The sequence below is a fragment of the Emydura macquarii genome, unplaced genomic scaffold (assembly GCF_026122565.2).
Source record: "Emydura macquarii macquarii isolate MOO-44397 ecotype Brisbane River unplaced genomic scaffold, CSIRO-AGI_Emac_v2 contig_2531, whole genome shotgun sequence".
In the NCBI taxonomy this organism is placed as follows: Eukaryota; Metazoa; Chordata; order Testudines; family Chelidae; genus Emydura; species Emydura macquarii.
In genome coordinates, this window is record NW_027132668.1 from 5,518,882 (window position 1) to 5,533,628 (window position 14,747).

At 39.4% G+C, this 14,747-nt stretch overlaps 1 protein-coding gene across 5 annotated transcripts in view; it reads left to right on the top strand.

Moving 5' to 3' along the window:
* The window catches only part of LIMS1 (LIM zinc finger domain containing 1), a 121,451-nt gene extending 109,977 nt beyond the window's left edge, over nucleotides 1-11,474 (top strand). For 3 of the 5 annotated variants that reach the window (XM_067563620.1, XM_067563621.1, XM_067563617.1), the window contains exons 7-11: nucleotides 3,361-3,453; nucleotides 4,890-4,938; nucleotides 7,374-7,449; nucleotides 7,729-7,921; nucleotides 9,869-11,474. In XM_067563620.1, coding sequence (XP_067419721.1) covers nucleotides 3,361-3,453; nucleotides 4,890-4,938; nucleotides 7,374-7,449; nucleotides 7,729-7,876 — 366 coding nt within the window. In that variant the 3' untranslated portion in view covers nucleotides 7,877-7,921; nucleotides 9,869-11,474. Of the gene's footprint in view, nucleotides 1-3,360; nucleotides 3,454-4,889; nucleotides 4,939-7,373; nucleotides 7,450-7,728; nucleotides 7,923-9,868 lie in introns of those variants that run through there. The other 2 variants (XM_067563619.1, XM_067563622.1) reach the window with 2 other exon arrangements.
* Nucleotides 11,475-14,747: the final 3,273 nt, after the last annotated feature.

Below are 14,747 nucleotides of genomic sequence, written 5' to 3' on the forward strand. Positions count from 1 at the left end.
ATAACACCGTTGCCTACTTTACAAGGTGTTTATGATGTTAAGTTCAGTGTTCAAAAAGGTGCTTTGAGATCCTTGGATGGAAAGTGCCATAAAAGTGCAAAGTATTATATAGAAATGTAGTAATATTTTGCATTAATACTATTAATTACAAACTGGAGAATTAGTCTGAAATAAATAGAATGATAGAATTGTGGGACTGGAAGGGATCTCAAGAGGTCTTCTAGTCCAATCCTCATAGAACGAAATTCAACAAGGAAAAATGTAAAGTGCTTACACATAGGAAGGAAATATCAGTTGTACAACTACAAAATGGAAAATGACTGCCTAGGAAGCAGTACTGCAGAAAAAGATCTGGGAATTATAATGGATCACAAACTAAATCTGAAAAGTTCCAGAGGGGTGGGGTAGCCATGTTAGTCTGTATACAGCAAAAACAATGAGAGTCCTGTAGCACCTTAGACTAACAGATTTCTGTGGGCATAAGCTTTCGTGGGCTGCACCCCACTGATTGTTACATCTGATGAAGTGGGGCGCAGCCCATGAAAGCTTATGCCCACAGAAATTTGTTAGTCTAAGGTGCTACAGGACTCTCATTGTTTAAACTAAATATGAGTCAATGTAATATTGTTGCAAAAAAAAAATCCCAGAATGGTGTTTGCATTAGCAGGAATGTTTTAAGCAAGACATAAGAAGTAATTCTTTCATTCTACTGATAAGGCCTCAACTGGAGGACTGGGTCCAGTGTGGGGCACCACACTTCAGGAAAGATGTGGACAAATTGGAGAAAGTGCAGAGAAGAGAAACAAAAATGATTAAAGGTACAGATGATATGACCTATGAGGAAAGATTGAAAGAATTGGGGTTGTTTAGTCTGGAGGAGAGGAGACTGGGGAAGGACGGGGAATATGATAGGTCTTCAAATACATAATAGGTTGCTATAAAATAGGGGGTGATAAATTGTTCTCCTTATCCACTGAGGATAGGACAGGAAGTAATGGGCTTAAATTGCAGCAAGGGAGATTTAGGTTAGACGAGATTTAGGTTTCACCTTATGGTCCGCAGACCCTTGGGTCCACAAACTATGTCTAAGGGGTCCGCCAAAGGTGACTATGAAAATCAAGTTTCAGATCCCAGAAAAAGTATTTCATTTCTTTTGATCAAAAGTATGTGTATACTCCCACGTTCAGGTCAAAACTGGGAAGTGTTGTCGTTATCATAGATATCACAGTTTAGCACAATGGTACTCAAATGTGGCCATGCGGCCACCAGGGGGTTTCTGTGTGGCTAGGAGCAGTTAGGGAAGGGGGGAGGGGCAAGGATCCACCCAGCCCTGCCAGGTTTCACCTGATCACAAGCCAGGACTTGTTGGGAGCAGCCCCTGCAGGGTGAATAACCCCTGGCCGTTGGCTCCCAGAAGCACCTTCCGCTGCTGGACTGCAGTGCCAAGGTAAGTGATGCTCTCCCCTCCCCCCCCCACCACCGCATGTCTGCCTTGGGGTCCGTGCCCCTCCCTGCCAGCCACTGGCTGTCCGCCAGTGCCTGGGGTCCCACCTCCCACCCCTTTCCGTCCCTGCCTTCCTGACAGCCACCCCCTCCCCGCCGGCTGCGCTGGTGCCTGGGGTCCCGACTTCCACCCTCTTCCCTCCCTGCCTTTCTGGCACCCACCCCCTTTCCTCCCTCCCTCTCTTCTTCCCTCCCTGCCAGCAACTCGATTGCCTCCAGGGTCCTTGCATTCACCCACTCATCCCCCGCTCCCTGCAACTGTGCAAATGACCCCCAGCAGCTCCCTCCCTAAGCTGCAATTCTTCCCCCCCAAATCAGCCCCCTCCCTGCCTCCCGCCAGGTGGCTCAGGGCAGTTTGCTGCATATGTAGCCAGACTGGCTGCTCTGCGGGGAAGAACAAGTAACTCCCTCCAGCCACCTGGCAGGAACTGCAGTTCTTCGTGGACCCCACTCACCTTTCTCATCTGAAAGGTGAGTGGTGCAAGTGAGGCAGCCTTGCCATTCAAAGAGCTCCTCAACTTTTGCTAATATTCTGATCCACACAATTGATGCATCAAACCCAGAACATACCATTTGGACATGTCTATGTTTATTTGATTTTCCTAACATTAACTGAGTATATTAGGAAAAATTGTCAATGCGGCTACCAGCCAGATTTGGTGGCCGCACTCTGAGGCCATCAAAAAAATTGTTTCGAGAACCACTGGTTTAGCAAGCTCTTTCTCACGCTGTGTCAAATGCTGTGCTGAGCACGTGCAGTGTTTATAGCTGAATTCTGTTCAGTTAGTTTTCAGTCTAAGACTTCAAAGGTAGGGGTCTGCAGCTCACAGGTTGACTTTCCAAAAGGGTCCACGCCTCCATTCCAAATTTTTTAGGGGTCCAAAAAAGGTTGAAAACCACTGGTTTAGACATTAGGAAAATTTTCTAACTGTCAGGGTAGTTAAGCACTGGAACAAATTATCTAGGGAAGTTTTAGAACCTCCTTCATTGGAAGCTTTTAAGAACAGGTTAGACAAACATCTGTCAGAGATGGTCTAGATAATAGTTAGCCCTGTCTCAATGCAAGGGACTGAACTAGATGACCTACTGAGGTGCCTTCCAGCCCTACATTTCTATGATTGTTACAAAGTACAATAATATTACTTTGCCTGTTGCGACACCTTCCATTTGAGGATCTCAAAGCATTTCACAAATAATTGTTGAGCATTTCAAAGCAATGCAGGAGATTTAGCCACAAATTTTTCATCAAATTTAATGGAATATATGTAGCTAAATCCCTTGCACTGCTTTGAAAAACTCAACCAACAAATGTATCCTGACACCACATTCTGGTGAGGTCGGCAAGTATTATTATAGTAGTATTTCAGATGGGACAACTCCCAAAAGGGAGGGTAATAAATGGAACCCAGATCTGCTTACTCCCACTCCTTTAATGACAAGATCATCCTTCCTTCTCAAATGTCTTTAAATAAATAAATAAAAACACACCACCACAGCCCTCGTTATTGTGATTGCCAAACAAGAAGTATAGCAACAAAGTTTCTTTAAGCTAGTTTAAGACTTCTTCGTTATCAATGCAGTTTATCAACTAATAATGAATCCAAAACCTTTTGTTTGTTTGTTTTTTTCTTTAGTCTATTTATTTTAGAATATCAGATTTTAAAATGAGCAATATTTTTTTTACTAATTTTAATGTTTTAAATCAACAACTAATAAAAGTGTTAAGTTAATTTTAAAAAGGCATTACCAGCAGACTATCCTTTAATAATGCTCAGTCATGAGGTTTGTGTATCTGTTTCCAAAGAAATACCATTAACTCAACCAATCCACAGACAATTCATACCACTTTCTTTGCAGCATTTTGTTTGTGCAAAGTGTGAAAAACCATTCCTTGGTCATCGTCATTATGAGAGGAAGGGCTTGGCATATTGTGAAACCCATTACAATCAGGTAAGGTTGAATTTCGTATCTTAGCTATCACATTTATGATTCATCAACTCACTTATATCAGTAGGAGAGAAAAATATTAACACTAAGGGACTAGTTTTGCCTTCTGACAACCAGCTGTGTCTTGAAAAGTAGGGACTGTAGTATTGTAATTCCTTAAACATTTTAACGTTTTTCTGCAAATGGCTCAAGCATTTAAAAACAAAACTGTTAAGGACTTCACAAAGCATTCAGTATGTACTCAACCGTCAAATCCGTAATTACTAATGACGGTAGGACTATTGGCTGTGAACTTCTTAGTATCTGCAAGGTTAGTGCACCTGTCAGTGCTGCTAATGACACCCAACTTTTCCGAGAATCTAAGGAAAATTTGTCACTCAGTGTCTAGGTTTGACACTAGGCCTTAGTTAATAGAGTGGTTTTCCTTATAGTTGCTATCATATGATGATATGATTATACATGAAGATATGCTGTGCAACTCAGCTTGACTCACTTTTTCTCCACCTAAGAGTGCAAACACCAAATGCATTTGTCAGAGAACGCCACCTAGTGACTTTCATTTTCATACATGGATATTCAGTATTCCCTTTCCCTACAGACTCCTTTATTATAGTCACTCAGATACCACAGTGAGGAGCGTAGTACAAACATCTGGATGAATAGATAACAGAATACACAGACGTATTTTAACTGTTAAAATAAACTTGCTGCAACTTTTTAAACATGAGCAAACAGCAAAGTATCACAGGTACACACCTATTAGCAATTAAAAGGTAGGTAATGAGCTCCATAGTTCTGAGGCATGTATTAATTACAGATTATTCAGTTTTGATGATTGAATTGTTGATAGTATACCTGTAAATATTAAATAACATTACAGATGTTAAGTAAAATTTGGGCCAAAAGTCATTAGTGTGCACACGCGTGTGTGTGCGAAAGATAAAAAATGAAATTATATATATGTATGCACATATATGTAATAAATTGCCTAGAAAAACAAAGGCATCTAGAAATAAATAGTTCTCAATAGTGTTTGCAACAGAAATAGCGAGGGATTGTTCCAGACATGCATGAGGACCTGAAAGTTCAAATTGACTAGAAACTAGTATTGTACAAAAGCGAAACTGTCTAGCCTATTTTAATTGTCCAAGATGAAAGAAATGCAAAAATGAAACAAAAACTGAATTAGTAGAGAAGAAAAAGAAAACATAAATTAAACATTTTTTCAGCTTTAATAATGAAAGATCTTATTTGCAATATGAATGGAAAGGTGACTTTAAATAAATAAATTAAATTTGACAGTTTGCATTCCTTTTATCTTACTGAATTTGTTAGAAAAGTTGCTATGTCCATATGCTGAATTGCAATTATTGTGTTTATAAAAATCTACCCATGATAAGTTTTAAAGTTAAAAATTCATATTTCCTCCCCCTTCACAGTTGTTTGGTGATGTTTGTTTCCACTGTAATCGTGTGATTGAAGGAGATGGTAAGTGTTTCTTTGGTTGCATTCTTCGTCACTTCAGTAGGAAGCACTTACTAAGAGGCACCAGGGACAGGGAAGATTGGCCTTGAATCCCTTTTGAACTGCTGATGACCTTTTTTTCTCCCATTATGCCTTTTTCTAAATTCTTGAGTGTTTCTGTGAGTGTAAAACAGCAAGGTCCCAATCCCTTAGTGAGATTTACACATGCAGCTTCCTGTACCTGTCTGGGCCCCACTGACTTTAATAGAGCTCAGTGCAGGTGCAATAATCCAGGAGATAAGGGATAGGATAATCCAGGAGATAGGTGCCTAGTGGGATTTTTCAAAAACTCATAGGCCCTAATTCCCATGATTTCAATGGAAATTAGACACCTAGGAGCTTTGAAATCCCACTAGGTGGCTATCTGCGTATTTAGGCACCTAAATATCTTTTAAAAACATCTGGCCTCAAGTCTGTAGAAGTGCTGTTGTTTCAAACACTGGCAAAGGATAAGCATTCAGCAAAACAATGTGTCCTATAAAAACAACCCATCAGCCCATTAACCTGGAGCATGGCTGTTGACAACCTGCTGGGGCAGGATGGTGGAGAAAGCAGATAATTTAATATGAAGCAATACTAAATTAATACCTACCTTACAACAACACTTATCTCAACAAGTGTAATAGCACCAGCTAAACCAAAACCAGTAATGAAATGGGATAAAGCCCAAACACTTCAAAAGAATACCATGCCATGAATTATAATCATGACAGCAAAGTAGAGCTCTAGATTCAGATTATGTGCTCTCCATATAGTTTCAAGACTATACTCTACCTATAAAACTACAATTTAGGAGTCATCTTGAAGGTAATATTCTGCTCACCTTCATTAAAATCCTCCAAAAACAAATACAAATCTGGAATTTGAGTGAAAGGGGTAGCTTAGCCTTGTATGATAACTAGGTGCACATGTTTCATGTGTACATTATGTAATCTGGCTGTCTCATACTGTATGTTCTGGTCGCTAAACTGAGCAAATTGTAGTGTGCCATTTCATTGCTCTTGGTGTAATTTTTAATCATTGTTTTAAATTTATTCTTTCATTCCTCCATACACTTTCAAACAAAATATTACAGTCACGAATAATAAGGGTGTCCAGCATTATTCTATCCAAGAGAGAGAGGGGGGTAAACATGTCAGGCAGCTGGTTAACTATAGCAAGATCTATATGGTTGTCTGCCTCAGAGGGGTCACCTATGGAGCAATGCATCAATTATCTACCTGATTAGGATACCTCTGACAAACAGCAGAATACCTTTCTCCAGAATTATATTTATTGGACAACCAGCACCCATAAGTTGCAGAGAGAAGTGCTTGACCTATGGTGGCAGCTACTATAATTGAAAATGACTACAACTGCCTGACAATGGTCAGTTTCATTCATAGTAGCTAACCTTCAGTGCTTGTATAGTGGGAGGAGGTGGAAGGTGTTAGGATCTTTATTTCAATGTTCAAATGGACCAACACCAAAATTCAGCCAAAGATTTCTTTATTAATCCAAAAACCAATTTGGCTTATACATGGTTATTCCGAACACGCAGTCTAAGCTTAGCTAAACCTAACACATATCCACATAACAGCTATCAATCAGATATTTACAACAGGATTACACCTGGGATGCTCAAACCCATACTGGCTGGCTCCAGCTGAACAGGCAGGCAAGTGGCCCAACTATTGCCTTTCTTCTTTCATTGCTTATAATAAACAAGCCTACATATCTGACATCACTGAATTTTAGGTATCCATCCTTGTCAAAACTGGTTAGAACAATGCTTGACCAGTTGGCTGGCAAGTGCCAGGGACTTCAAGGACTTCCCTCACAATATTTTGCTCATCTCTATCATATCTGCAGACATCCCAGGAACTTCTCTGCCATGACTCATTCCTTGCTAAAAAAAGCTCTAAGTTTCATTTCTCCAAGTTTCGTTTCTTGTTTTTCCTAACAAAGTATGCCTTAGGAGGTTTCATTTCTTAATTCTCAGCAACCCTATATAAAGAGAGGAGGATGGAAAAGAGACACAAAGGAGGAGAAAGTAGAGACTGACATAAACAAGCAAAGGGGGAAAGGCAACTTTGATTCAAGATCAAAATTGAGCCCTTCCAGTCCAGACCTATCACAAAACAAAGAGGATAGCTAAAAGTTCAGTGTCAGCTTAAACACTTACGTAATTTAGAGGCATCTATGCCTCCTACATAGCACTTACCTACAGTTTATGTTCATGCGTGTCTCCTGACCTTCACTTCATTATATTATGGTCCATAATTTTATCCCATTGATTAAAAACTTTAAAAATAATCACCTTTTGCTGTATGTCTCATGAATGTGTGAATTTCAGAAGTTTTTAACAAATGCCTTTGCTTATTGAATTGTTAATATTGTCTTTTTCCCCCTCCCCTTAGTTGTGTCTGCTCTGAATAAAGCATGGTGTGTGAACTGTTTCGCTTGTTCCACTTGCAACACTAAATTAACGCTCAAGTAAGTTTATCAGATAGTTTAAGAAGATGGAAAACAGATGCGATCTCATCAAAACAAATCAATAGTCACTTTTCAAGCACAGATGTTATAGTCATAGTTTAACTGTAATGGTATAAAACATTTATAGACAACTTCTTGTAAATGACATACATCTTTGTTCCTGTTGCTCCATTTACTACTTTATAATCTATTTCTACTTTGTGTTCAGTTCTTCTTTCAGTTAAGATTTATTCTTAACTCTTCCTGTTCTTTCCTCTGTTTCCTCTGTCTTATTTAAAGGGATAAGTTTGTTGAAATTGATCTAAAACCTGTCTGCAAACACTGTTATGAGAAAATGCCGGAAGAATTTAAGCGTCGACTTGCCAAACGGGAGCGAGATGCAAAGGAGAAAGACAAGCAGAAAAAGAAAAAGCCAGTCTGTTTGTAAACTTTTCTTTTCTTCCTATCACCATCTCTGCTCCTTTCTTCTTTGGTCAGTGTTTAGGACATGTACTTTTCTTTGTTTTCTGCATGTTTGTGTTAATCAAAGATAGAATAACTATTAATTTCCACATATCTATGATTTGAAATCTTGAACACTAAATTTTAATATGTTAAATTTAGGCCACTGTGCTCAGAAATTGAACTTGCAAGGTTTCTTAAATAGCAAAATTCATGAATGTGGACTTCTGGGAGAAAAATTCTTACCTTGCTGAACAGACCATCTGACCACAGTGTAGCGATGATTTCAATCCAACTTCCCAAATCGCATAAGTGTTGTGCATACAGTTGATTATATATGCCAGTAGGCATTAGGCATACAGGCTGAATAGTTAGCTGTCCACCTGCCTGTCTGCACATTCAAATACAGGATTATGCTTAGAAAATTTGGGGATGCAGATTTAGAAGCTAGTTGTGAAAACTTGGTAATTTTGAAACTCCACTTTTATTAAATGCCTTGTGCATCTGTTTTAACATCCCACAAAATAGTTTTTAAGCTGATATAAAATGTCAGACCCTGAAAATAATATTGCAGGCAGAGTATATCTTTTTGTTTTGAGACTTTCACTAACATTAACGTTTTGCTCCAGTTTTTAAACTACTGTATCACAACAGCATTCAATTAGACATATAACTATAATTCAGTAGCAGGAAAGGAACTGTGCAAATCCACACATTGCAAACTCTGTCAAGACACCCTCTGAATAGTAACTGACTTGTTTCTTATAGTTCTTACAGAGTTTATATTTTGTTTTTGGGCGTTCTCCAAAAGTTTTTTTTACAGTGAGCTGGTTTTTGATTTTTTAAACCATTTATAGCTTGTACATCGTTTGTTTTAAATAAAATGTATAATTCACATTGGACTACCTAAGTCTCCTCTTACAATACATCATATTGCTACAAAGTGATATGTAAATTAACAGCTCATGGGATCCCAGAGAGATCAGAAAATCAAGGCCAATATAATTGATAAAGAGCTTAACTGTTTAAATATTCAAGACTTGTTAAAATACCAGACAACTTGAAAATTACTACATTTCAGATGGAAATTTATCTATTGTTTTAAGTAACTTGAGAGATTACTACAATTGAAAGATAAAATAGCATTTTATTTTTCTCTGTTTTTCCAGTTTGTTTATTGGGCATTTGTCAGCAATTTGTGTTTATTGTTTTGTTGACCCAGTGGCACTTTCTGTCTCGTGGGCAGATTGGCATAACTGCCACTGCAGGGATTCTTCCACTTTCCTCTGAAGCAGTTGGTCCTCACAACTGTCTGAGACAGGATACTTAACTACATGACCACTGCTCTGATTCAATATGGAATATCATAGCATCTTCTGCATAACAACTCTTGCCCATACCCAGATCAGATATTTATAGGTCAGTAACCCTGGGTGTCCAGACTTCTATTAGGTTTATAATTCAGTGGTTGCACAAAACACTGTATTGCATAAAACCAAATTTTCTTCACTAGCCAAAAGTTCGCTTTTTTTCCTGTAGTTGTTTCCTTCACTTCAGCTATTTACTTTCACGTAAATATTGACTATATGCCCAATGATTGGCCATCTCAATTTTTCAAAGCATAAATCTGTCACCTTTAGCAAATTCACCTGTACTTAACCAGCCATGAATTTGAAAAAAATTCAGAAGACAATCCCAAATTCGGGTTTCCCTTACTAAATGTTGGCAACCAGTGACAAGGCAGGGTGTTGCTAATAACAAATATAATTGTCTGTGCCATTAAACGAAATAGATTGTTGAAGTATACATCTACATTTGTTGTCTTGTTATAATAATTTATAATCTTAGTTCCATGTATATATTGAGCAAAAACACTGAAAACATTATTTTGCTGCCTGTCCCATATCAATATGGTATGCTACAAATACTCCTTGAAATCTTTCACTAAAGATTTTTTTTCCTTTTTTATCATTTTTAGGAACAAATTTGTTGAATTTGATATGAAGCCTGTCTGCAAGAAATGCTATGAGAAGTTTCCTCTGGAGTTGAAGAAAAGACTGAAGAAACTAGCTGAAACTTTAGGGAGGAAGTAAAGCCTCCTTCTAATCTCATCTGCCTGTGCAAAAATGAGAAAATATTACAGATATTACTTGACTTTATTTTTTTTTCTTTGAGGCTGCAATCAGCAATACATAAGCAAAGAAAATGAGTTTCCTTGATGCATGACTAGCTTCATACTAAAGTTCTTTCCTCCTATCTGCCTCAAAACATGCATCTAAAAACCACCTACATTTTATATAAATCTCATAACTAGCAAAAACAAAATATATCTTCAATTCTATATTTGACATTTACAAGTACTGGTTGATATGTAGATTGTACTTGCATAGTGAATTGCAGATATAAATTCATGTTAAACTCTTATGCTCTGAAACTGCAGTGGGATCTACCCTGTGCCCAGAGATTTTGGTGGGATTCTGTGCAGACATAAGATCTGCTTGTGCATATCCTGCAATGACTTCACAAATGAGTCTAACTCTCTGTACACAAATAGTGCCGTTTGACGTTAATGGTAATATTTGGGCATAAAATTAAGCACGTTTGCTTAAATTAAATGACTTGGGCCTAAATCTGAAGCATCACTTTCTATGGAACTAATCATTTTTAGATTCAGATCCAAATAACCATTATGAACCCTTATTTCAAATGTCTCTGAAGAAAGTCAAACATCTAAGTACAACCACTGCAAAAGTGTAGTGCCTTTAATAGATTGATCTTACATAATTAGTCTTTGTATATCAGACTTAAAAGCTGTAATGGAAATATAGAAAACATATTCCTATTGCAAGAAATATGCATATTTAGAACTACTTGAATTTTGCTATGTTCCATTCAAAATAATCCAGTAACATTCATGAGTGCTTTTGTATTTTTATTTACATTTTGTGCCTTATTCTTCAGTATCTTATAATATTCAAAAAATTGACCATTAAATATATATGCAGTTTTATTTTTATTTTATATTTTTATGCAGAAAATGTATACCAGGTATTACAAAAGATGATATGCTTTAACTACTTCAACTCTATAGGATGAAGTTTTTTTCCAAATGTTGAGAACACCTGAGTTTTTAAAAATACATTACGTTGCTTCTAGGCTGAATTAGTGTTTAGAATAGTACATGAAATAATTCTCTCTCATCTCTGAATGTTACTTTTACACCAGTGAGTGTCTGTATAAATGGCTCCATCCTGGAAGGTGCTGAGCACCTTCAACTTCCATGGCGGACTGGGCCCAAACTGATCAGAGTTCCCTATAACATGTTTCTAAGTCTTATACTATTCGTTTATATCCATAAAGAATCTAGATTTTTTTCCTTCCTTTGTTAAAGGTGCAGTAGTATAGCAGACTTGTTTAACAAAATTAATAAACCTTTTTTCCTTTAATATAGCAACCTAAACAGATTGTATAGGATTATACTCTACCAACTAAAGTTTCATTTCATATCTTTAAGAAAGAATATCCTTTAGTTGGTTTAAAACCTAAGCTTCCCACTGTGATCAATAAAGGCTATGGAATTATAACTTGTCTGACTTTGTCTTAAAGGGATGTTTGGGGGTGGAGGTAAGAAAGGAGATAGGACATATATTTTCTCTTTGCCTTGCTAGTGCTACACAGAATACAGCCCATAGTTTGTTGTATTATTGAACTGTCAGAAGTGACTCCATAGTTAAGGCTGCATTTCCCTTACTGTATTTTTTCCCTTAAAGCAGAACTACAGTCCCTCTATTTCCCACTTCAATAAATTAATTTAGCCTTTAAATTTCAGATACCATTCAGTGGATACTTAAACTGTCTAGGAAATTTTTCTGAATAAATACTTGCTACCTTTTCCTAAACAAAATAATTTAAAACAGGCTAGTTTTGAAATTTACCCCTGAATTTCACCCTCCGCCACCCAACACTGAACAACCAGTCACCACACATGTCCACATTAGCATACAGGTCACATTTGATATTTAACAATTAGGCAGAATAAATTTCTCATCCTTATGCCTTATAATGAAAACTAGAAAAGACCAAGGCACTTCAGAGAGCCCAAATAAAGCTAGCTAGTGAATGGCTAGCATGATCCCATATGAAATTCACTGATGATGAATACAAGGCAATAAACACTGAAAAGTAAATTGAATCCTTACAGTTAATTCAGAACTCAGTAACTGTAACCACTCAGGAAAAAGACCTGGGCATCACTGTGGATCATTGTGTGCAGCAGTACTGTGTAAATATTTATATAACAGGTGGCATTCCCTCACCTGCAATACTGTATTTAATCCTGGTTATTCCTCTTTCTTTATTACACTAAGATCCACAGATAGATTACAATGGGTATTTTAGCATGCTGACAGCTTGGAGGTAGAACCAGACCTGTCTGTTACTGGCAGCAGAGGGATGCCCCTCCCCTTGAAGTTCTTTCTGGTTTTATCTGCTGCCTCAGTGGCCGGTGGCTCAACCAGAACTTCCTACAACAGAGCTTTTCTAACCTTCCAACTATTTCAAATTCCTCAATAGTTTGTCTACCTAATTCCCAATCATGTCTCAATTTGGTACCTGCGTCCGTTCGGCCCACACATGCGCTGTCTCATGCTCTGCCACAAGGCTAACCAGCGCTGTGTGGGCAAACCCCCCCCCCCCCCCAAGTTCCTTCTCAACCACCCCCTGGCTAGAGATGGGGCTATTAGTAGTCCATCAGATCATTCTCTCTCTCAAAATTCAAATAGTTAATTCCTTTCTTAGTTTTAGAGTTTCTCTAGGTTTTTTTTTTTTTAATCAAAAAAAAAAAATTGCTTCTTCCCTTTTGTCTGGGGTTTTTCCCATCATGAGGTATGCCTGGTTCACCAGGATTTAAGAGCTCGTGCAAAGAGGCTAGCCCAATAGCGGACAAACATTCCCGCTGGATCAGTTGCCTTGGGGAAAGCCACATTTCCCAGAAGTGTGGTCTTTTGCTAACAATTAAAGTCCAGATCTCGGAAGAACCAAGAACTAAAACTCCTCATGGAGACAGCACTTCTGCCATCCGTGGACCCACAACTATTGTCAAAATCAGCCGTGGACCTGTCACATAAGGCTTCAAAAAAGATAGCTATGAGGCACTAGCCTGAGCCCCAAGTTAGCTGAAAAAGATCTCCAGTACATTCGGTATCTTCTGCATTGAAGCATCCAAACATGGTACCCATAACTCATGAGGGTCTGATACAGCAGATGCTGTTGATGTGCCTAAGGACCTGGTGGGCATAGGCACTGCAGCAACAATACCAACAGGGAAAGGCAAGGAGAGATCGCAGCATCTCCAGGAAGAAGTTGCCGGTATGAACAGTGCCATTTCAACTGCCAACATGATGCCATCCAGCCTCAGAGTGCTTGCTACGGCCCAGATCTCCAACCCCCTCAGTGCCATCGACCCAGCACCGACAACCACCGTCAGTACCGGGTATGATGGCACTGCAAGAATTCAGACACTCAGGGACCTCGCAGTATGTGAGATACCAAAGTATCCCCTGATCAGTACCACGGTCTTGGTACTGAGTTTACTTGAAAGACGGAAATCACCGGTACCATATCATGCACCGCCATTCTCTAGTGGAGAATCAGATAGCAAATAGGAGGAGATTGTCTCCCATCTCTCCTCTCACACTCCTTATAGGGCCCACTATCAACATAGGCCCCCTACAGTCTCAGAAGAACAGGAAAAAAATAACAAGACTCCATCTGAAACATATAAACAAGTTCCTAAGGGAGGCTTTCCTTCATATTTCATTTGCCATCCACTAGGCAAGTCACCTGCTTTTCATATGGATAGTAGGTTGTATTCCCACCACCCCCAAATCTGATCACTGTTATTTGATCTGACATATACTCCCAGGGTCTCTTACAGGATCATGGTAGCAATAGTGGCTTTAAGGAAGAAGGAAATTGACTCCTATCTCTTCCTGGATTATTTTGCTGATCAGGGGTCTATACACAGAAAGAGCTGAAGAAAACAGAGTGATATGGTTTCTGAATATCTTGGATTCATGATAAACATGTAATGGATCCAGATAGTCAAACGTGGTCTGAGGCTTAATCCTATTAGGTATAAATTCTAATCTCAGAATAATATTAACTGAAGGTGAAAAGGGCCATAATGGAAAACAAATGTCACAAATAAAAATCCAGTTCTGAGTAATGCCTACTGGGAGTGCTGATCTCATGCACATACCCGCGTTTGTGACACATGAGCCCAAACCAGCCATTCTTGTCAGCCCTTCTGTATCACAGAATGTAGGGCTGGAAGGGACCTTGCAAAGTCGCTGAGGCAGGACTGAGTAACCCTAGACCACCCTGACAGGTGCTTGTCCAACCAGTTCTTAAAGTTGTCCAACCACGGGGACTCGACCACTTCCCTGGGAAGCCTGCTGCAGAACTTAACTACCCTTAAAGTTATGTTGTCCTTAACAGCCAACCTACGTTTCCCTGGCTGCAGATCAAGCCCTGGTTACTTCTTGTCTGGCCTTCAGTGGCCACGGACAACAACGGCTCATCACCCCCCTCATTGTATCAGCCCCTAATGCCCTTGCACAGCCCCCCCTCCCCCCTTTGTACCAGCCCCTGCACAGCCCTCACCCCGCCCCCCACTCTGTACCAGCCCCTAACGCCCGCTGGCACCCACTCAGCCTGAGCTGACAGGCCTTGGCCTGCCCCTCCCCCACACACACTATCCCTGAAGAGCTCCAGACCCAAGCTGTACACGCAGGTTCTCTGGGCGCCCGCGCGCGCGCCGCGCCCCGCCCCCAACCCCCCGCGCGCTGCGATTGGCC